Consider the following 22017-nt stretch of genomic DNA (forward strand, 5'->3'; position numbering starts at 1 on the left):
AAAGGTATTCTGTTAGAAAAATAAGTCTGGGGTTTATCTCCAAACACAGCCATTTAGCGAATCTGCCCAAGGATGGCAGAGGGGCCTTTTGGCCTCCCCACCTCATAAGCCCTCCCTCCCTCAGTCTCCAGGGACAGAAAGTACATCACACCTACAAGTATTACAACTGCAGTGTCACCTGGTCAAGTATATTTAATTTTTTAAGTGAGTTTAGAGATGCTCAGGTAGAGATAAACTCTTTTTACAAACTGATGGCCAAGAAATTTACTACAGCATGCTTTATCACAAAGAAACCAGTCGTTTTTTTTTTTGTTGTTGTTTTTTCCAATTTGTTTTTTTTAAATATATAGGAAAATACTTTTTGAAATATCTTAGGTAGTACTTCAAAAACACGTAAGAAATAAATTGTGCTAATTTAACTATAAAGAGGCCCTGGGTGGTGCAAACAGTTAAGCTCTTGAGTACTGAAAGGCTGGTGGTTCAAATCCACCCAGAGGTGCCTCAGAAGACAGGCCTGCCGATCTTCTGAAAAGTCACAGCCTTGAAAACACTACACACATGGGATAGCCATGAGTTGGAATCGACGCAACAGCAACTAACAACAATTTAGCTGAAATAGAGGAATGCCTGGAGATTTGACTCAAAAGGTCTCCTTTAGGGGCCCCCTCCCCACCATTCTGCCCTGGGCCTTCCTGAGAAAGACAAGGTGAGCTCCTTCGGGTGGAAAGGACAAGCTGGGATTCTGTCTTGTTCACCTCTACAACCCCAGAGCTGCCTGGTACGTAGTGAGCATTCAGTAACCATTTGTTGAATGAATGAATGAACAAACTGAACAGCTGCTTCAATCCAGTTCTCTCCCACTTCTATATTACAGACAAGTTTAAAGAAAAAAAGAAAATCTGTCACTACTATAACTGCCATGCCTAGAAGAAGGACATTTAGGCACAAAGATAAAATAGGAAGGACACAATCTGTTATAAAGGATAGTCCTTAAAATTGGAGAAATTTATTTTCTTAAGAACTTTACTCTGCTGTCCTTATTCTTGTCATTTCATGCTACACTGATAGAAACTTCCTCATGGACCCCAGTGGTCCATCTCTTTAAAACCAATAATCTCTTCAAATACATACATCTATCCTTTCCCCGGAGCCCTGATGGCACAGTGGTTAAGAGCTATGGCAAGCTACGGCTGCTAATCAAAAGGTTGGCAGTTCAAATACACTAGCTGCTCCTTGGAAACCCTATGGGACAGTTCTACTCTGTCCTATAGAGTCACTATGGGTTGGAATTGACTCGACAGCAATGGGTTGGTTTTTCTTTAATTTTATTATTATTCTTTCCCCACAACCATTTATTCTAAAAATTTTTCAAATTTACAAAAAAAAAAAAAAGGTTCAAGGATAGGATAAAAAATACCAGTGTACTCTTCACTTTATTTAGATTAACCAACTGATAACATTTTGTCACATTAGTTTATTTCCTCCATTCTCTAACCCCCCACCCCACCTCGTATGTGTATGCATGCACACACACATGCATACTTTATCTGGCTTAACCATTTAAAAGTTACTTACATCTGGATACTTCACCCTTAAACACTTCTGTATAAACACCCTAAGAATTAGATTCTTCCACATAACCATACATGATTATCACATCTAAAAAAATTAATGAATTATATAATATCATCTAATGTACATACTCATAGGGTTGCTATGAGACAGAATAAACTTGATGGCAATGTTTTTTTTTAACATATATACTACAGTCTATATCCACATTTCCCAATTATCCCTCAGGGAAACCCTGGTGGTGTAGTGGTTAAGAGCTATGGCTGCTAACCAGAAGGCTGGCAGTTTGAATCCACCACGTGCTCCTTGGAAACTACGGGGCAGTTCTACTCTGTCTTTTAGGGTTGCTATGAGTTGGAATCGACTCGACAACAATGGGATTGGTTTTGGTAATTATCCGTCAAATGTCTTATAACATCCTTTCTTTCTGACCTAGGATCTAATCAAAAGTTCACCCATTATATACGGTCATGTCTCTTTAGTCTCTTTTATCTAGCACCCAAAATCAAACCAAACTAATGCCGACGAGTTGATTCCAACCCATAGTGACTCTATAGGATAGAGTACAGCCGCCCCATAAAGTTTCCAAGACTGTGAATCTTTACGGAATCCAAGGCCACATCTTTCTGCTGCAGAGCGGCTAGTAGCTTTGAACTATTGACCTTTTGGTTAGCAGTTGAATGATTTAACCACTGTGCCATCAGGGCTCCTTATCTAGAACAGCACCCCCAAACCCCTAGCTTTCTTTTTCATGACACTGAGTTTCTTGAAGAATTCTGGGTTTGTTTCTTCATAATTAGATTCAGGTGAAATGTTTTTAGCAAGAATACTACATAGGTGATATTAGGTTGTTCCACTCTCGGTGATGCTCTGTTTGATTGCTTGATTATGGTGGTAACCTCCCAAATACTCCATTGTAAAGGTACCTTTTCTGTTCATAATTAATAATAACTCTGTGAGGTGATACTTTTAGTCCATGTGGATGAACATTTTCAAACAACCATTGACAATTCTTGCCTGAATTAATGAACACACCTGGATTACAAAATTATAATTTCTTCTTCTATCATTATTCCTATGTTTATTAGCTGCCATTCCTCAGTAAAGAATACCTTTTCTCTTTTAAATTTATTTATTTTTTAATTTTTTAATACTTTTGGTCTTTTTGGTCCTCAGAGTGTCAAAGTGGGAGTCCTTTCAATCTGGCTTTTGTGTCCTTTGAGAAATGATCCCGTCAAACTTGGCGTCAACCCTTGCTTTCTGATGCACCATGTCCAAGGCTCACCTTGTGCTTTTCTGTGCACAGCCTTTTAGAATGGGTATGGGTAATCCCTGCTTAATGAACCAGATGGTAAAAATTAAATATTTCCTACTAGATTTTCAGCCAAGTCAGTTCTCAAGGGTAACCAAAACTCAGTAATTCCTAATTAATTTATACCCTCAAACATCTAGCCAAATAGTACTATCACATTTGTAGTTTAAAAAGCAATTTTTATGCATTTGCATTTTTAAAAGTCTGAAACCCTCATAAGAGCGGGTGTAATCTCAAAAAGAGAGATGCTGTCTAATCGTTTCAGTGATGACTGCTGGGCAGTATCAATCTTTAAAAAATCCAAGGAGAGTAGATATATGGAAGCAATAACTCTGAGAAAATGGCAATAAGTCATTGGACAAAAGGGGGAACAATATGTTGAGATTTAGTGATGCGTCCTATTTCCTACTGAACACAACATTAAATCCAGCTATTCACATTACACTCATTAACTTTTATATCTAGAGCCTCATTTCATACAAAAGTTAAAATGGCATCATGAGGTTAAAACAAAAACATCCAGGGAACAGCACTGATGACAGGCTTTTGTGAAGATCACCATGGAGTGCTATTTTGAAATAAAAATGGCTCATTTACTTATTTCCAAAGGAGCCCTAGTGGCACAGTGGTTAATGTGCTCAGCTGCTAACCAAAAGGTCGGCGGTTCAAATCCACCAGCCGCTCCGTAAGAGAAAGATGTGGCAGTCTGCTTCCATAAAGATTACAGCCTTGGAAATCCTATGGGGCAGTTCTACTCTGTCCTGCAGGGTTGCTATCAGTTGGAATCCACTCACTGGCAGTGGGTTTTAGTTTTTACTTATTCCCCAGATCTCTACAATTCTTTCTTGATAGAAGAAAATGAAATCTTTATCTTCCTAACCTTCTCATGTTTTCTCCCAAAACCAGTAAAACAGCTCGCTTTTTACTCATTTTCACACAGCATCTTCTAACTGATAACAAAGTGAAATTTCATACTTGAATGTTCTCTTTAAAAAGTGAATATAATTTAGTATATTTTTTAAAGAGCAGTCCTAAGAATGAAACACCTTGGTGCTGATTTTAAGCAAATATCTCACCACGTGAGCATGTGTTAGTGCTCTATGTGGAAAGAGATGCATGATGCTTATTAATACCTGATCAGGTGTTTGCTACTGCAGCACTGTAATAAAAAAGCAGAAAATTCTTTAAGCACTTTATTGCACTATTAAGCACAATGTTACTCTAATCATCATAAAAGGTTGAACAGCATTTTAACGTTTTCTTTAATTGTGAAAGAACACCTGGGGGAAAATTCCACTTGAGTATTACATTTGAAAGAGGTATTTTAGGCCCAGATCTTTGGAAATTCCATGTTATGATGGAAGGCAAGAATAAGGAAGTCAGGAAAGAGTTAAATAATCTCCTCCAGAACTGGCACCATGGCTCAGTGACATCAAGAGAAGAATCAAAACAAGCCCTAAAATGCCCAAGGTGACACATTTGCTCTGTCCATAGAAGGATAGATTCATACACATGACAAAAATTAACAGCTAACAACAACAGCAACCAAAAAACCAAACTAGATTAAATCCTATAAGAATTTGCTTTACTGCTTTAAAAGACTTGAGTCCAATAACCTCCCAGTGGTGCCAAGTAAAAAGTATAAGGGGTGATTTTTAGGGCCTGGATGCTTAGGCTCTAAAATCTGGGTGGAGGGCTGCAGTAATCAAACATTAATCAGAAGGTCTGGTTCTAGCTGATTTATACTCACAGAGCAAGTGGGCTCAAATCTCATGGATTCCCAAGTTTTTCTGAGAATGGATCCTAAAATCCCTTTATCCCAACTCTTCAAGCTCAAACAGAAATTTGAGTAAAGAAGGCTTACCACTAAAACTGTTTAAAGCCCAGTCAGATTCGGAAGCCATGATCTTTGTCAAACTTTTCAGTTTAATTAATTTCTTTTAATGAACGCCCCCTTTGAATGGAATCTCAAGTGAGAATCCCAGGAGAGAATGCATTCTCAAGACATCCCTCTCCAGGTGACAGATCCATTATTTTGATGGTTGATTTGCTCCTAGCTTTACACCATGGTTCTTAGCAGTACACTCTACTTTGCCTATGAGAAAATCTGTCAAAAACAATGCAACATTGTTAGTTTGCCACTTTTGATTTTTTTGATTGGCTTTGACCTCTTTTTAAAATGAATTAACTATCTGCAGCCAAGCTATAGGGAAAAATAGGATAAATTTTCTCCTATCAACATACTTCTTATATGCACTATGGTGTTACTTTATAACAAAACAAGAATGGTTTTAGAGCTTATGGGCATGGTCTCTATCTGTTGCCCTTACTTAAAATTAACTATAACAAACCCTATGTGTTTCATTGACATTCTCCAACATTTAAGGTTTCAACATCAAAGCGCTGCATATAACGGGTCAATTCATTCAGTCACCTGGGGAGTGGAGGTCATCCAATGAACAACTAGAAGCATTACTGAGGTTTTGCTATGCCAAGTTAAAGAATGCTCTGAAATCCTTTTCAGGACATAGCCATTTTGGCCGTGGGCACGGCACTTAGGGATTTCAATTGAGTACTTGCAGAAGAGCTGAAGTGGATTTGAAGCTGCTTCCAGAGGAAAATCCTGGCTTGGCTGGAAGGTACCCACCAAATAGCTAGCTCTGGTTGGGTAGTCTTCTATCTAGGCAAGATAAATCATCGCATACCTCAAATTTATAATCAAATGTTAAATCTAAAAACTTGCAGTGCTAATTTCCAAAGTTAAGGCTCCAACCTTAACCAGGAGAACTGGAACAGGACATATGCAGTGATAGCAGAGACTAGCCATACTCATAGCATGGGGAATGATCCTGAAGTGTGCTATAACTTCCTCATTTTTTCCCCTTAACTCTATTCACCCACCTTGCCTTTTTAATTTCTATTTTCATTAATTATTAAATTTGCCACTTAAAATAGTTTCTTAAAGAAGGCAGAGCACATATAAATCCAACAAATAAATACATAGAAGGTCACATAATCTAGTCTGAACCACTGTGCCAACAGGGCTCCTTGTAATCTTGACTACAATATTTAAAAGAAATTCTTTCCAGTTATATCTGGAGCTTGAAAGTAATTTTTTTGGTCTAGATTCCAAATGGGCCAGTATATTTTCAATATCTAAATGAGAATTATTTTCCTCACCATACACACCGAAGACTAAAGCTAAAAACTGTTTACTTTATATTTTGATTTTGTTAAGGGGTAGGCTGGTGATAGGGGTTTGGGTTGAACCCTGAGACATGGAAAACCCTACTATGGAATTGCAGCAGTGATTGTAGTTTCCTCTGGGGCATGTTTAGGGAAACTGAGAATTTGGATAGGATAATTTAACTCTCTCAATTTCCACATCTGAGCTGAAGAATAAAAGTTAACCCTCTCTGCCCCTAATTAGTGTTTCTAAACTATACTTGGCACAATGAGAATTTAGACCGAATAACTGAGATTATCTAGTCTGATCTACTTTTTATATAAACGATTGAAAGCATGAGGCAGAATTCTGCCTTGTTTTCCCTTCTCTGTCCACCTACATTTTTAAAAACCAAAACCAATGTTCCAAGCTGAAGGAACAATAGCTCAGAGAGGAGTCATGGCAAGTTCTAGGGAAAAGCAAGAAGGCCACAGTGACTAGAGAAAAGTGAACAAAGGAGAGAGTAGAACAAAATGAGGAGAGAGGGGCAGGGGCTAGATCATGTAGGGTCTTGTGGACCATGACGAAGAGAGTGAACTTATTCTGGATGCAACGGGAAGCCATCAAAGGGTTCTGCACCTTAGATCAGTTACCAGTTGCCATCAAGTCGACTCCAACTCATGCATGTCAGAATACAACTATACTCCACAGGGTTTTTTCAATGGCTGATTTTTCAGAAGTAGCTTGCCAGGGCTTTTTTCCAAGAAGACTCTGGGTGGACTCAAACTGCCAAGCTTTCAGTTAGCAGCTGAGTGTGTTAACTGTTTCCACCACCCAGGGGCTCCTACACCTTAGATAGTAATCTGATTTACACTTTAGAAAGCTCTACCGGCTACTGAGTAGGAGATGGATTGATTGCAGGAAGCAAGGGAGGTTGAAAGACAGTGAATTATGGGTCTGCTTCAAGAGTCCAGGAAAGAATCAAGGGTGGCCTGGATGAGGGATAAAAACAGCTATGATAGATACGGAAGAGGAGAGATGGAGGCTGACTAGTAGACTTAGGGACAAATGGGTAGAATCAAAGCTGGTGTCATGTAACTGGATGGTATAGGCTTGGGTAGGGGAGAGGGGGAAACTTAGTGACTGTTTTGTACATCCTAGGTTTGAGATACTTTTGGGCTATCTAAATGGAGATGTCAAGTTGGAAATACACAGCAAATTGAGATACATTTCATGAATGTAGAAAAAGAAAAGTGCTTATAGAGTTCAAGAGGCCATGATTGTTTCAGGGAAGGTAGTCTGGCGAGCTCATTGGTGCTGTGGCTTTACTTACGCATGGCTGACCACCAATCCAGACCCTGCCTGCTGAGCCCCAGAGCCACATCTACAATTCCCCACTGGACATCTCAGCCAGGGCCTTGCAAGCACCTCAAATGCTATACATCCAAATGGAAACCACTAGTGTCTACTTCTACCCAAACCTGCCCCTTCTTTATATCCTTCATCTTCAGTGGCTCTTTGTTGCCTTAAGATGAATGTATGAATGAATGAGCAACCTCTTAGTAAGCTCTACAAGGCTCTTTATGATTTAGTTCATGCCATCCCCTCCAGCCTCATCACCTGCTCCTCTCCCCCTACCTGTTGCCGAAACCAAACCCATTGCCATCAAGTCGATTCCAACTCACAGCAACCCCATGTGTGTCAAAGTAGAACTGTGTTCCACTGGTTTTTCAATGGCTGATTTTTCGGAAGTAGATCAACAAGCATTTCTTCCAAGGTGCGCTCCGGGTGGACCTGAACCTCCAACCTTTTGGTCAGCAGAGAGTGCATTAACCATTTGTACCACCCAGGAACTTCTCCTCTTCTCCCATCTACCCTTTATTTGTGCCATACCAAAATACTATAATAGCTCCTTAAATTGCTACATTCTCTCCTGACTCCAGGCCTCTATATCTGCTCTCTCTGCTAAATTAACTTGTTTTCCTCCCAGCTAACTTCTCTTTCAAATGCCATCTCTCATTCTACCAAGAATTACTGAGGACCTACTACGTGCCAGGCATGATGCTCAGAACCTTCCTCCAGGAAGCCTTCCTTGATAACCACCCTCCCTCGGGCTGGGCTTGGCACCCTTCTCTGTGCTTCCATAGCAACCTGCATACCTCTGCCACAGCACTTTCCCACTGTGTCTAACATTTCATTTTATGAATGTATAACCACCTCAGTGTCAAAAATGAGCCCAGCCCCATATAGAATAGCAAGATTAAAAAAAAAAAAAGGAGGAAATTAAGATTAAAAAAAAAAAGAAACCAGAATTAAGGCTGAATATAACAAAGTTATATTCAAGTTTTATAGGGTTTTTATTTCTCAAAATGACCTTTAAGGAAGGTCAATGCAATAATGCAAAAGCATACTGCAATGAAAACAATTCTATGGGGGCTCAACACAACAGGAAAAAAAGGGTGAGTCTACTTAGCAGGGGCTCTCCAGAGCACCATATCCTCATCTACCCCTGGCCCTCTGCTTAGGCCTTTCACTGATTTTAGGGTGGAGTAAGGAAAGCAAACAGTTAACATAAGGAGCTGCTGTGTACCCAGTGTTGTGGGAAAGTTGAAACACAGGGAGTTATTCTAGATTAAAGTTTCTCAAACTTTTTTTTGCCTGTGGCCTCCCATAAGAAATATATTTTATGTCACAACCCAATTTACACATATGTGTATGTTTAACTGGAACAATTGGTATAATCTGATGCTTCATATTTATATTTTATGTTCTTTTTCAGATCAGTTCTTTTTAAAGGTTAGTCACAATCATTGAACTCATTTCATGACTAATAGGCTGTGATCAGAAGGTTGAAAGATGTATTCTGTACTAATTCAAGCCCTTCTAGATTATCTCATGTCAGCAGTAGACTCTTTATCTTTCAACATCCAAGCAAATCCATGTGTGGGACTTACAAGGATGGTAGTTCTGTGGTCCACCAGAACTAGCATTGCTACTTCTGCCCTTCAATGTAGCCAATTTGGTGGGCAGCATATTGGTTCACTCACCCTCCATTTGAAGCAAGAAGTCAAGAATACCTAAGCACTGTGCCTGGTACACAGTGGACCAACAATAAGCATTTGCTGAATGAATGAATGACCTCATCTTTCTATCTTTGGCTCAGGAGAGTTTCAATAGCTGAGCTCTATTTAAGAATGCAACACTATAAAGTGTTCCAGCTTCCTCCTCTAGGCTCTTTTGAGAGCCAGCAACCACCTTCTTCCAGCCATTTCCTATCCCCTACCTCTGGGTAGGGGAGTGGTGGGGCTTCAGTGGTAGAATTTTTGCTTTCCATGTGGGAGATCCTGGCTCAATTCGCAGCCTATGCACCTCATGCACTGCCACCACCTGTCTGTTGTTGTGATGCTGAACAGTTTTCAGCAGAGCTTACAGACTAAGACAGACTAGGAAGAACAGCCTGGTGATATACTTCTGAAAAATCAGTCAAAGAAAACCCTATGGATCACAACAGTCTGATCCCATTATGTATGAGGTTGCCATGAGTCAGAGCCAACTTGACAGCGGCTAATAACAACAAAACTCCTGAGTAAACAAGTCCTCTTTAAAGACTTCCCACTTTTTCTTCCATAGACAGGCCCTCTCACATACATACATACATACATACATATATATACATATATATATATAAAGTGCATTCATAATATCTAAACATATCTGTTTTTTCCACTTCGAATATCACTCAATTCAGAAATTAAAGAGAAAAGTCTTTATGTGCTGCAAGGATTTAGTCTTTGATTTCAACTGGAAAGCAGTGACAATCGGGAGCTTTCTGACGTGAGAGAAAGGTTGTTGAGGCAAATGTGTCTTTGTAGCACTGTGAAAATATGAGGTTTCTAAGGGTTGAAAAGTGAGACTGAGTTAGAGAAATTATTTTATTTACTATTGGTTCTATGGTACTATCCACAGGAGTCAATAAATCTATGGTTGCTTATAAACACTTCACTAGTTTGAACTTCATTAAAATTTTTTTCTGTTTAAGAGAAGTATATTTGTATGTCATCTATAACACACACACAAGTAATCGACAGAATGGCTTCTGTTTTATAAATCCACAGGTTATTAGAATAATTTGATTAATTTAATTCATGAGGGAAGGCCAAAATTACTGTTTACAATTATCATTACACATTGAAATTAAGCCCCTAAGAATCATCCTTTCCAATCTGTAAGTTAGATGCACAATTTGGATGCTGGTTTTGGAATACCCTGACTAGCCACAATTGGTTAATGTTCTAAGTCGTTTTATAGAGTTGATGTATCAAGTCCTCCCCATCCTCTTCCTGGGGAGTTTGGTTCCTAATGTGAGCTCTGGGGCTCTGGAGGTGAAGCCTGCTCTGCCATCTGAAGGGGAAAGGTAGAGATTTCTTATCTTTCCAGGAATGACTGTAAAAGATGGGAAGTCAGAGGGATTTCCCATGGGGTCTTATTTGTCTCTTGAGGAGTTCATGGGAGCAGTCAACACTGTGCCTTAGGCCTCCTTTCATCCTTAGGAGAAGCATATGAGACAGATCTCCAGGGAACTCCCTGGAACAGGGCCTCTGCATGTGGTATTTATGCCAGTTAACAATTTCAAAGATTAGGGAAACCCTTGGTCCTGAGGGGACATGGAATTCTCCAGAAGGTGGGGTGTGTTTTTGACATGTCCATGAAGGACTGTCGCAACAATGATGAGAAACTTTGAGGAACATACAATATCCATTTCAGTTGGGCTCAGAAATCGTACTATCATTCTGACATTTAGAATTTGGAAACTAAGTGGTTTCCACAGGTTGCCTTCTGTGGTTAAGAAGACAAATCTCCATTTTCCAAAGTGATATTAGTAAGAAAAAGACATTACAGAATAAATAAAACTAATAAGAAACTCACCATTAGGACTTGACAAACCTTCTGCACACAGCTAATATTACTGCAGCTAATTTTAAATGAGATATTGATTTAAAAGTCTCTACTTGGCAACACTGTTATTAGTTCAATTAATAACTGTTGGTACTTGAAAATGAGGCATTTTCTTTCTTTAACAGTATTTTGACCAAGACAAATGGGCTTTTGTTGAATTTTAGTGTGAATTAAAAAGCTTAAAAATTGTATACTGAAATTCGAGGTTGAATTTGTTAAGTCAAAATAATTGTTATTTTATCTTTGGAGACAGGATTCACAAAGATGTATTCTGTACTAATTGAAGCCTTTTACAATTCTTTTCCTAGGAAACAGAAGTAAGCAGATGAAGCTCCTCTGCATGAACATCTTTTGATTTAAAACTGGTATAACACTCATTAAAATAATTGAAAAAATTTCATAAAATTAGTCAGCTAATTATGCCTAAGAAGCAGACACTGTCTCTTCACCCACTTGGCATACTACTCTAACCTCCAAACTTCTGCTATTTTTCAAAACTAGTAAACTATATATAGTGACAAATTAAATATTTAGAGATAACGAATCAGTAGTATGAGAACTGCATCCTTCAACATCCCAAGGGCCAATAAGAAACCAAAGTTGAAAGATATGGTTGGAAAAACTGATTGACTAACAGTACCTGATTGCAGAAAAAGAACAGATGGTCGATGGACAATAAAGATTGTAAGTAAATATACATTTCTGCATCACATAGAAGACGTGTGTTGAAATGATAAGAAGTAGATAGGAGAGCTAATTAATCACTGTCATCAGCAAAATAACACATGGAGAGGCACCAAATGTTACAGGTGAGCCAAAAGTGCACAAATTCATTTCTCCAGCAACTGGATAACAATCGAACATGTCAGATTTTTGACACAGTTGTTTCCAATAATGATTAAACGCTATAGGCTACATTAAAGTTATTAAACATGCATACCTTTCACATATTAATTTAATCTGGGATAGTAAGCATACTTTCTGTAAATCAAAGCTGTCTAATTAAATCTAACTTAACACTTAATTCTGATTGGAAGAAATATATACCATATTGTTGTTATTGTTAGTTGCCGTTGAGTCAATTCTGACTCATGGTGACCCCATGTGTACTGAGTAGAATGACTCCATAGGGTTTTCAAGGCCGTGACCTTTCACCAGGCCTGTCTTCCAAGGCGCCTCTGGGTACATCCAAACCACCAACTTTCTGGCTAGTAGTTGAGTGCTTAACCATTTGTGCTACTCAGGGACTCCCCAGAATATATGCTATATATAAAATCAATATACTAATTATAGCAGGAGCCCCGGTGGCTCAGTGGCTAAGAGCTTGACTGCTAATCAAAAGGCTAGCAGTTCGAATCCACCAGCTGCTCCTTGGAAACCCTATGGGGAAGTTCTACCCTGTCCCGTAGGGTCGCTATGAGTCGAATCAACTTGATGGCAACGGGTTTGGTTTGTGTTTTTTTTAGTTAAGCTCACAGACTCCAGTACCAAACTGTCTGCCTTTGAATCTTAGCTCTACTACTTATTAGCTGTGTAACCTTGGACAAATTACTTGACTTTTCTGTGCCTCAGTTTCCTCATTTGTTGAATAGAGGATATGAATAAGACCTGACTCAGAGTTTGTTATGGGGATTAAACTGGTTAATATTCATAAAGAACTCAGAAGAGTACCTAACACATCTTGAGTATTTTATGTGTTTGCTAAATAACTGAATAAAACAATTTTTATACTGTTTGATTTTCTGGTGTGTAGTGGAAGAAATATCAGAACCTATGGGGGTATGAGAGTGCGTATAGGTTGGAAAAACTCCACAGGTTATTCTAATAGTTCTTGTCTCCTTTCCCTTCTATCTCCTACCGGGTAAACTAGATGTTAGTTTCTTTCTACTTTGCTGGGGGGGGATGAAGCAATTTATTTGATTGGAAACAAAGAGGTTTTTTTTGTTTTTTTTAAATGATTCTCCTCTCTACCACTTCCAGGAGAATAGCCCTTTTCTTTATAAAATTAAGGGTGATTAGAAGCTCTCAGTCATCCTTCCCGCAGATAACAAGCCCCATCAGATCATGCAATCATTTTTATTTCAGCCTTCACTTAGTCAAAGCTTAGTAGTTGTTGACTCATGAATTTCCTTCAAAGAAATCAATCATATGAATTATTGTTTTCATCTCAGGGAAGGTAATCCTTAAATTCCAATTATTATAAACTTCTACTCCTAACTTAGGACCTTAAACCTTCCTTAGCACGATTATAACTACTGGTTATTTAAAGAGACTTAAGCACTGAAACTGAGTTGACTTTTGGACCATGGAAGAAAAGATGAAGATTAGAAATCCAAGGGCAGGAGAAAAAAGATGCCCAGAAACTCTATTAAGTTTTTTAAAGAAATGTTCAACAATGGATTTACTACATGTCACAAAGAACAAAAAATACCAGGATCTGTTAACAATCTTGAATCTGTTACTAGAAGGTTGGCAATGACTCAAAGTTACTTTGGACTTCCCTAGAGCAAGTTTCAAGGGTTATTTTGGGGGGTAAAAACAAATATTTTAGGTACTTGTAAAGTTACATTTCCCAAAGCAACCACATTCAACAGCCCTCTAGCTCTGGGTGTGGCACGACCTCTATCTGCTAAAACCTGTTGGCCTTGAGTTGATTCACGACCCTACAGGACAAAGTAGAACTGCCCCATAGGGTTCTGAGGCTATAATCTTTACGGAAGCAGACTACACATCTTCCCACAGAGCAGCTAGTGGGTTCGAACAACTGACCTTTTGGTTAGCAGCCGAGTGTTTAACCATTGTGCCACTGGAGCTGCTCTCTACCTGCCAGGGGCTTATAACTCCATATTGGAAAAGGTTGCATGCACATGCTTCTGCACATCTGCTTCTAATAATTCACTATATTAACAGTAAATCTTGTATCCTAATTTCCTAGGCCACGTTAGATATAAATGCTGCCAAGGACTATGCGCAGGCACAAGACCAGGCAAAGTTTGTTCTGTTACACATAAGGTTGCCATGAGTTGGAGCTGACACTAGGGCAACTAACAACAACATCCTTTAGAAAACGATCAGAAATTAAAATCTCTCCTTTTGAAATATGTATTTCAAACTTTTTTTAAAATGATACCATGTAAGGATCACAACTTGAAATACCTTGTAATAGTTATCAATAAGAAACAATAATGATTTGTTATTATTTTAAGTTTTTTTTTTAAATTGTGATTTAGGTGAAAGTTTACAGAGCAAATTAGTTTCTCATTAAACAGTTAATACACAAATTGTTTTGTGACATTGGTTGCCAACTCCACAATGTATCAACACTCTCCCCTTCTCCACCCTAAATTCCGTTTCCATTCATCCAGTTTTCCTGTCCCTTCCTTCAATTTTGGGCTGGTGTGCCCATTAGTCTCATATACATGATTGAAATACGAAGCATGTCCCTCGAGTGATTTGTTATTTTGGTTATGGAAAGTGGCAGTATGGATAATTTAAAAAGGCCAATCTTACACGCTACTCCTTCCAATCTAGCAGTGAGTTTCCACCACTGGCTTAGGATACTGTTGTTGTTACTGTTAGTTGCCATCGAGTCGATTCCAACTCATGGCAACCCTATGCGTGCAGAGTAGAACTGTGCTCCATAGGGTTTTCAAGGCTGTAAGCTTTTGGAAGCAGACTGCCAGGCCTGTCCTGCAAGGCACCTCTGGGAGGATTCAAACCACCAACCTTTCAGCTAGTAGTTGAGCGCTTAACCATTTGCCTCACCCAGGAAGCTTGAAGAATCAATTTCCTTTAGGATAGGGGTCCCCACACTTGGGGTAGCTGTCACCATGTAAATGGTGCTATCTTTGGGTGGCTTAGAACCAACGGTTAGGCTGAGAGTATAGGGGAAAACATCACCACACAAAATTCATTGACTAGAGCTTTCTAGAACAATCACCCAATGGTAACATTATGTTGAGTTCTATTGCCTCAAAATGCAAACAAAATTTAAAATACTTACTAAACACACATTTTACACCTTACTGGTCAAGCAACAGTTTTTAAAAACTTGATAATTCCTTCCACATAGATCAAATATATTTATAGATTTATATAGAAAATTATTTATCATCTTTATCTAGTTATACTAGAATGGTACTTGCAATCTAGGATTATATCTTATGTCTTCTTTACTACTCTCTTTCTGTATGACAGGGCTTTATCTGGTGGGCACTCCACTATTTTATTCATAGACTTTAAAAATGGTAACAGTGATTTATAAATAAGGAAACTACTCAAAGAATCACATTTTCTTTCAGATTAGAAAAATAATATCAGCTGTATCACACACATTGCCCTTCCTTTTGAAAGTTGAAAACAAGTATCATTCTTGTTAAAAACAAGTACCATTCAACAGTGGCTGCATCTAAAAATTACTAAAATCAGAAGCTGATGTAGACACCTTTGGGTAAGTAGTCCAAACCTAATTTTATTCTATTCTCTAAGATGATAAGGAATTATTAAAACAAATGAGTACCTTAGTAAAACATAAACATATTGAATATAGAGGATGAGATAGCCACATGTAACTGCTTATAATGCTAAAATGAGAAGTAGCTACAATAATAATATAATTTAAAAATAATGAAATAAGGACTGAAGTAAACTTGCCCTCAGAGAAAAAATATCAACAACTTGAATACTCTAATTATATAACCAGATGGATGCACCATGTACAGTTTAGAAAATGGGTAAGGAATCAAGGCCTACTGTTGGGTAAACACTATAATGTTTATTCCATCTTTGTAATCACATCAAGTTAACTGAATGAAACAGAATCTGAAATACACAGCAAATTGAAATTTACAGGTAGAGCCAAAAAAACTGTGTAAAGAATGAATCGGAAGCAAGGGCAAAGGAAAAAATGATAGAACAAAGGGTGGTCACTTTAGATGTTTTATTTTGAAGAGTCCTTCCCTTCTTTTTTTTAACAGCTGACGCTTTGTTTAAAGATATTTTCCTGTCACAAATGACCTTTAAAAGTTAGATAATCTATTTCTTCTAATTAGTTTAGGAATTTTTTCCACTGTGGCTACAAGGACAGATCCAGGTTTTATATTAACTGAAACTTTTCTTTTTGGTTTTTTGCAGAGAGGGGGGCCTACTTAAGAAAAGGAACACAAAATTACAAATAAAAAGTTAGGTATAGGGCCTTGGAAGGGGCTTGTACAAGTGTGGAATTCTGAAGCTTAGCTTTATTACCAGCCTCTGTAAGGCAACATGTTTCTGAAGGAATTGGCTCTGGAGAGAAGTTTTGTTTGGTCTGGCTTGTAAAGGTGAGATATTAAAACAATAGCAGAGTCAAATCAATGGGATAATGGGTGGTTACAGAGGATGTGTCTTACCATACAAGTATCCAGGTCTTCCAAACGTTCTATCTCTGTTAGCTCCTCCACTGTGATGATGGAGCGTTTAACTGGCTTCTCCTCGGCCGACTCAATCTCTAAGGACTCTTGCTGAGGAAGGGTCTTGCCACGTCTGTTGAAATGGTCAGCCTAGGGATCCAAGTCACAGACAAGGAGAAATTATAGCACAGAGGCAAGGGAAGAGCTGGTTAGTGCAATTCCTGACAATGTCTTCCACAAAATAGCGCAGTGGAGGTCTATGTCAGCTAGTGGTTAACGACAATTCTTAACACATTCACACTAGAGTAACATCCGCCCTCTTTATTATCTCTATTTGGAGGGAAGAGTGTTTGAAGCAAGAAATTACAACCCTCTCTTAGTAGATGAGGAAACTACTTAGTCTATAAGAAAATATTTTCTTTTTATTAATTATATTTGATATTGCCTCTGAAGAAATTTCCTTCTGTATTTAGTGCTTAAACGTATCTAATGAGGGAAATAAAATGATTCCAATTTTTAATTATTTTGAAAGGGCTAGAAGAAAGGAAATTGCTAACAAAATTTTAATCACTGCTACTTTCATTGTTTTCATATAGTGAATACCATACTGGATATGATTTATTAATTTTCAGTGTTATGCTTTAGGTAAACCTACTAAATATATAACTTGTAAATGGTAAGAGGCAGAAGAAGCTGAGCTGAAATTAATAGGCTCTAGTGCTGAGCTGATCCATCACCAGGAACTTTGCTTTAATTCTTTTGAAATGATGAGAACCAGTTGACAATTCCATGAAATCTTTCGGAACACTTTAAAATTAAGTTGGAGAAAACATCAAAGTCTTCCAAACATCATTGAAAATGAAGTTTTGTTTTGAAGATACTATTTCTTTCATATAGCAGTTAAGCTGTCTTCTCACAATCTAAATCAGAAGTATTAATATTAAAATGAAGCTCAAAGTACATTCATACAATTCCTTTTTAACAATAAAGAGAAAATGTCAATAATTTCTGACAGTTATCTAACATCTTCAAAGAAAGGCACAGGCAAAAAGTGAAAAATTCAAACTTTCAGTGTGGTTTTCACTTCCAGAGTCACTTTGAGACAATATCCAGTATTGTACTACCAAGCGAACATTTTGAAGCAGTCCCTGGAGCTGTGGGTTGTCAATAAGCTATTTCTAAAAATAATACCCTACTGTCTTTATCTGTGGTTATTTAAAAAAGAAAAATCTGAATTGGGAGCCCTAAACAATAACGTGGAGTCCTTGAGTGGTGCAAGCACCTTGGCTGCTAATTGAGTCTACCCAGAGGTGGCTTGGAAGAAAGGCCTCGTGATCTACTTCCAAAAAAATCAGACATTGAAAACCTTATGGAGCACAGTTCCACTCTGACACACATGGGGTCGCCATGAGTTGGATTCGACTTGATGGTGACTGGTTTAAACAATGACATGGTTCTTAAATGTGCCAGAAACTAAACACTAGCGTTTATCAAACTCTGCGGTGCCCTGGTGGCATAGTAGTTAAAGAGCTCGGCTGCTAACCAAAAAGTCAGCAGTTCGAATCTACCAGCCCCTTGGAAACCCTACGGGGCAGTTCTACTCTGTCCTATAGGGTCACTATGAATCAGAACCGACTCAACAGCAATGGGTATGGTAGTGATAAATTAGTTTTTTGTATTTCTAATTGTCACAAACCAATATACTGGTAATATACAACAAAAATGGAAAAACAAACAGAAAAATAACGTGTTTGGATACTGCAGCCATGCCAAATTGCTCTGAAAGTTTCTCAATGCTTTCTCTCATTTTCTGAATTTACCTTGCCAAGAACTGGTAACCATCTCTTAGTGTACCCACTCTCGTCCATAGATCATACTTGAGTAGCACTGTTAGAGATGTCTATTTTACCTTTTCAGATTCTAGATGATAATCTTATACATTTTGCTCCAATAAATTTTTTAGAATACAACAATTTTTAGAATAAATTTTTTAGAACTCCACCCTATGACATATTGGAGTTATGACAATCTGCACTTATAAACATCTTTTTCATTTTTGTACATCTTATCATTAGTAATATGTACTGTACACAGTGTTGCAGTGCATGAGTCGCTGATGTTATTCCCAAATGTTCAAAGATCAAATTTATAAAGATACTGATAATAAAAGGCAATAATAATGAAACTAAAAAAAAAGAGGTATTCGATTTATGATGGAGTCGTAGAACAGAAACCTGTCGTAAGTTGGGGACTACCTGTACTCATTTTTCCTGCCTCACGTAGAATAAGATGCTGCTACTCCTTTCATTCTCACGTTCTCTAGTCATCCAAGTGCCTGGATAGTGCAAATGGTTAGGCATTCAACTACTAACCAAAAGGTTGGTGGTTCAAACCTATCCAGAGGCTCTCAAGAAAGGTCTGGTAATCTACTTCCAAAAGGTCACAGTCTTGAAAACCCAACGGAGCATGGTTCTACTCTGTACACATGGGGTCACCATGGTCAGAATCAACTCAATGGCAGCTGTTTTTTTTTTAGTGTCATCCAACAATTCAATAACATAAAACTGGGTACCTCCAGCCTACACAGTTAATCTGTAATTCTTTCTCTGAAGAAACAACGCTGCCATAACGTGCTTTAGAGATTTCTACTGCATAATTTTGCCAGTGTTTTTGAGACACAAGAAACAACTAGTTATAAAACCTTCATCTGTGCCTCAGAGGACTTCCTGAAGATCAAGAAACAAATTCCTGATATATTTTCATATGCACTGATGTTGAAAGTAAGATCCCTTACCTTTTAGAACCAGTCTCTAGATGAAGGAAGTTAATTTTTACCTTGGTTATATTCCTAGAGGGCTGTTGGGCAGTTGGCCACCATTAGTCACCAGAATGTGTCCATTGTACTCTTGTACTTGATTTGGACTCCAAGTGTTTAATTCTCCCCCATGTTTTCAAAAATAGCCCATTTTCAAATAATCATATCAGGGAGCAACAAAATGAGCACAAATAAAGAATCTAACACTTCAGCCTCAACATTACCATCTTCTTCCAAAGCTTTTTACCTGCATTATAAATGGACAACATCTGGATACCATCAGTTCTGCTTCCCCCCGCCATTCCCTCTGGAGAAATTCTAACATACTTTAGAATGGCTAGTAGCATGCTAGGAGAGAAAGGAGGAAAAGTAGGAAAGCAATGTAGAAAAGAAGCCACAGTCCTACACTGGAGGCTGACTTGCATTGCAGCAGAAGAGAGATAAGAGGTCCCATTAAAGATCTTCAAAAACTCACCAGTTTATGATGACAATGTGAGAGTGCATCCAGGATTTCATCCACGATTCGGTCAGACAGGAAGGAGGCCACCATCAACTTCACCTCACTAGGTGAAAAGCAAAAGGACAGAGTAATATTTTAATCTGTGCAAGGGAAGAATAATCACCTACCTTTAGTGCTATGTTGATAAGGTCAACTGGGATTGCATTTCTGTCTTTGCAAATGGAATATAAGAATATGTGAACAGGGCTAAAGAGTTCCAAAAATAAGCCTTAAAACATTGTCATAAACACACAGGTAAAAGACATCCCTTACCAATTTCAACCTGCCCCTGCAAATTTCAAAACTCAAGACTAAAGACAAGCTTAATGGGAACCATATATACCATGTGGCACAATTCATCCACTGACATAAATGAAAACAAACTTGGGGTGGAGTAAATTAAGAAAGTCTAGTCTGATTGTTAAGCCCTGGTTATTACTTTAATATGCACCTCCACCCTTTTTTTTTTTTTTCCTAATTTTTTCACCAATCAAATGATACCATTGGAATCAATGCTTCTGCTGTGACTTACCTACTTCGAGTAGTTGTAAATTCACTGTACTCTTGCCTTGTATGAACAGAAGTTACTAAAACTTTTAGTTTTGGCGCCTCTTGCCTGACATCAAACAGGTGCCTAGTCAACACAGAGTGGCTTGTAGTTTTTATTAATAAACAGACTCTGCCACTAAGGTGTCTGTCAGATGGCTGATATTTTAGTTGGAATTTTAGCAATTTGGGTTCCCAAGAATTAAACTTCCATGTGTGTTTTCAGTCTGAACAGTCCTATCAGATAAATTTAAAGATAAATGTGCTAAGGAGATATCTATCCACTCTCCAACACTCTTCCATAAGCTCAGCCTGCTTTTGAAGTTAAGCATTTTTAAGTTTTTAGAGCAGGGAAAGGACTTATCAAAATAAAATTATTTACTCCTAAAGCTAAAGTTGAAAGCATTATTTGTGTAATAGGGAAAAACCTTTCTAACCTAAAGGCAATAATTTGCATGGAGATTCTCTGCCCAGGGAAGCTTCCGACAGCAGGGTGAAAGGAAGAACGGAAATCACTAACTCTTTGATGCTTACAGTAAAAATTTTCCTGGGCTAAAGATGAAAGTAAAAGGACATTTCTTTAATTCCTATCTCTGAAACAAGGTTTTGACAGCTATTTGATTTATCTAATACTTTATTATTCCCCAGAGGTGTCCACTGATAAGATTTACCTGCTCTCTTATTAAAACACAGATTCTTGGGTCCCATCCCAACCCTCCAGAGGAGGGGACTGGGAATCTTATTTTAACAAGTCCTTCCTCTGATTCTTTTCAGGCATCTTTGGGAAATTTCACTTCCTCATAAAACACATGGAGTCAGTAGTTTGTTTCTCTCTCCTTCTCTATTTTTCTCTGGAGGTGGTGAGGGGTAGTTTATCTATTTCAGAATGCAGCACCAAAAAAAGAAACATTCTGTTAAAAATGGAACTATATATGGATGATTAAGGATTATTCTATCATTTTGCAATTGGATGCTACACCTCCTTACTGACTGAGTTTCTACATAGCAAAATTTTTAGAGGAAACAGGTTAACTTAACCTCCATGTGCATACACACATACAAATGTGTACATGCACATGTAGGGGTGCATATTTTCATTCTATCAGTGCTCAGTATACTGCATTATAAAAAGCCAAGGAAGAAGTCAATGAACATTAGATGATTGATCTGGTGATGAGAGGAGTTTTTATGCTATTGTTCAACTTTCAAAATTTGGTCATTTTCAAGAGAAGTGGTCATATTTGACAGAATTTGGTTCTCTAGTAAAGGCATCAAAGTATGATCTGTTGGTGGTTCAGTGCATCATTATGAAAGAATAGTGGCCCATATGGATTTTTCTTTTGAATATTTAAGAGGCTTCAATGAAAAACTCTGAAGCTCCAGATTATAGAAACACATAAGCATACCTAGCAAGGGCAAGAGTTCATAAAATCACTACTATATAGGGGTCCCATAAACCCTCTGAAAGTCTTTTGTTATTTCTCAAGTCCTTCTAACTGCCCTGAATTCAGCTGAGCAGGTTCGAGGGGTTTTTATAAGAAGGTGACAGCTGTGCCAGCACAACTGGACGAAACCAAAGCTAGGAAGATTCCTGAATACAATCAAACACTTTGAGGGACAGAGTAGCAGGGGTAGGAGTCTGGGGACCACGCTTTCAGGGGACATCTAGGTCAACTGGCATAACAAAGCTTATTAAGAAAATGTTCTGCATCCTACTTTGGTGAGTGGCATCTGGGGTCTTAAAACCTTGCAAGCGGCCATCTA

The 22017-nt window shown here is 38.1% G+C and overlaps 1 protein-coding gene across 1 annotated transcript in view; it reads right to left on the reverse strand.

Annotated features, from left to right (window-relative positions):
- The window catches only part of CARMIL1 (capping protein regulator and myosin 1 linker 1), a 439497-nt gene that overhangs the window by 51469 nt on the left and 366011 nt on the right, over positions 1–22017 (reverse strand). The window contains exons 28-29 of the mRNA XM_004383977.1: positions 19684–19771; positions 16394–16543 (exon numbers count right to left, since the gene is read on the reverse strand). Coding sequence (XP_004384034.1) covers positions 16394–16543; positions 19684–19771 — 238 coding nt within the window. The remainder of the gene's footprint in view (positions 1–16393; positions 16544–19683; positions 19772–22017) is intronic.

This window comes from Trichechus manatus, unplaced genomic scaffold (assembly GCF_000243295.1).
Source record: "Trichechus manatus latirostris isolate Lorelei unplaced genomic scaffold, TriManLat1.0 scaffold00115, whole genome shotgun sequence".
NCBI classification, from domain to species: Eukaryota; Metazoa; Chordata; class Mammalia; order Sirenia; family Trichechidae; genus Trichechus; species Trichechus manatus.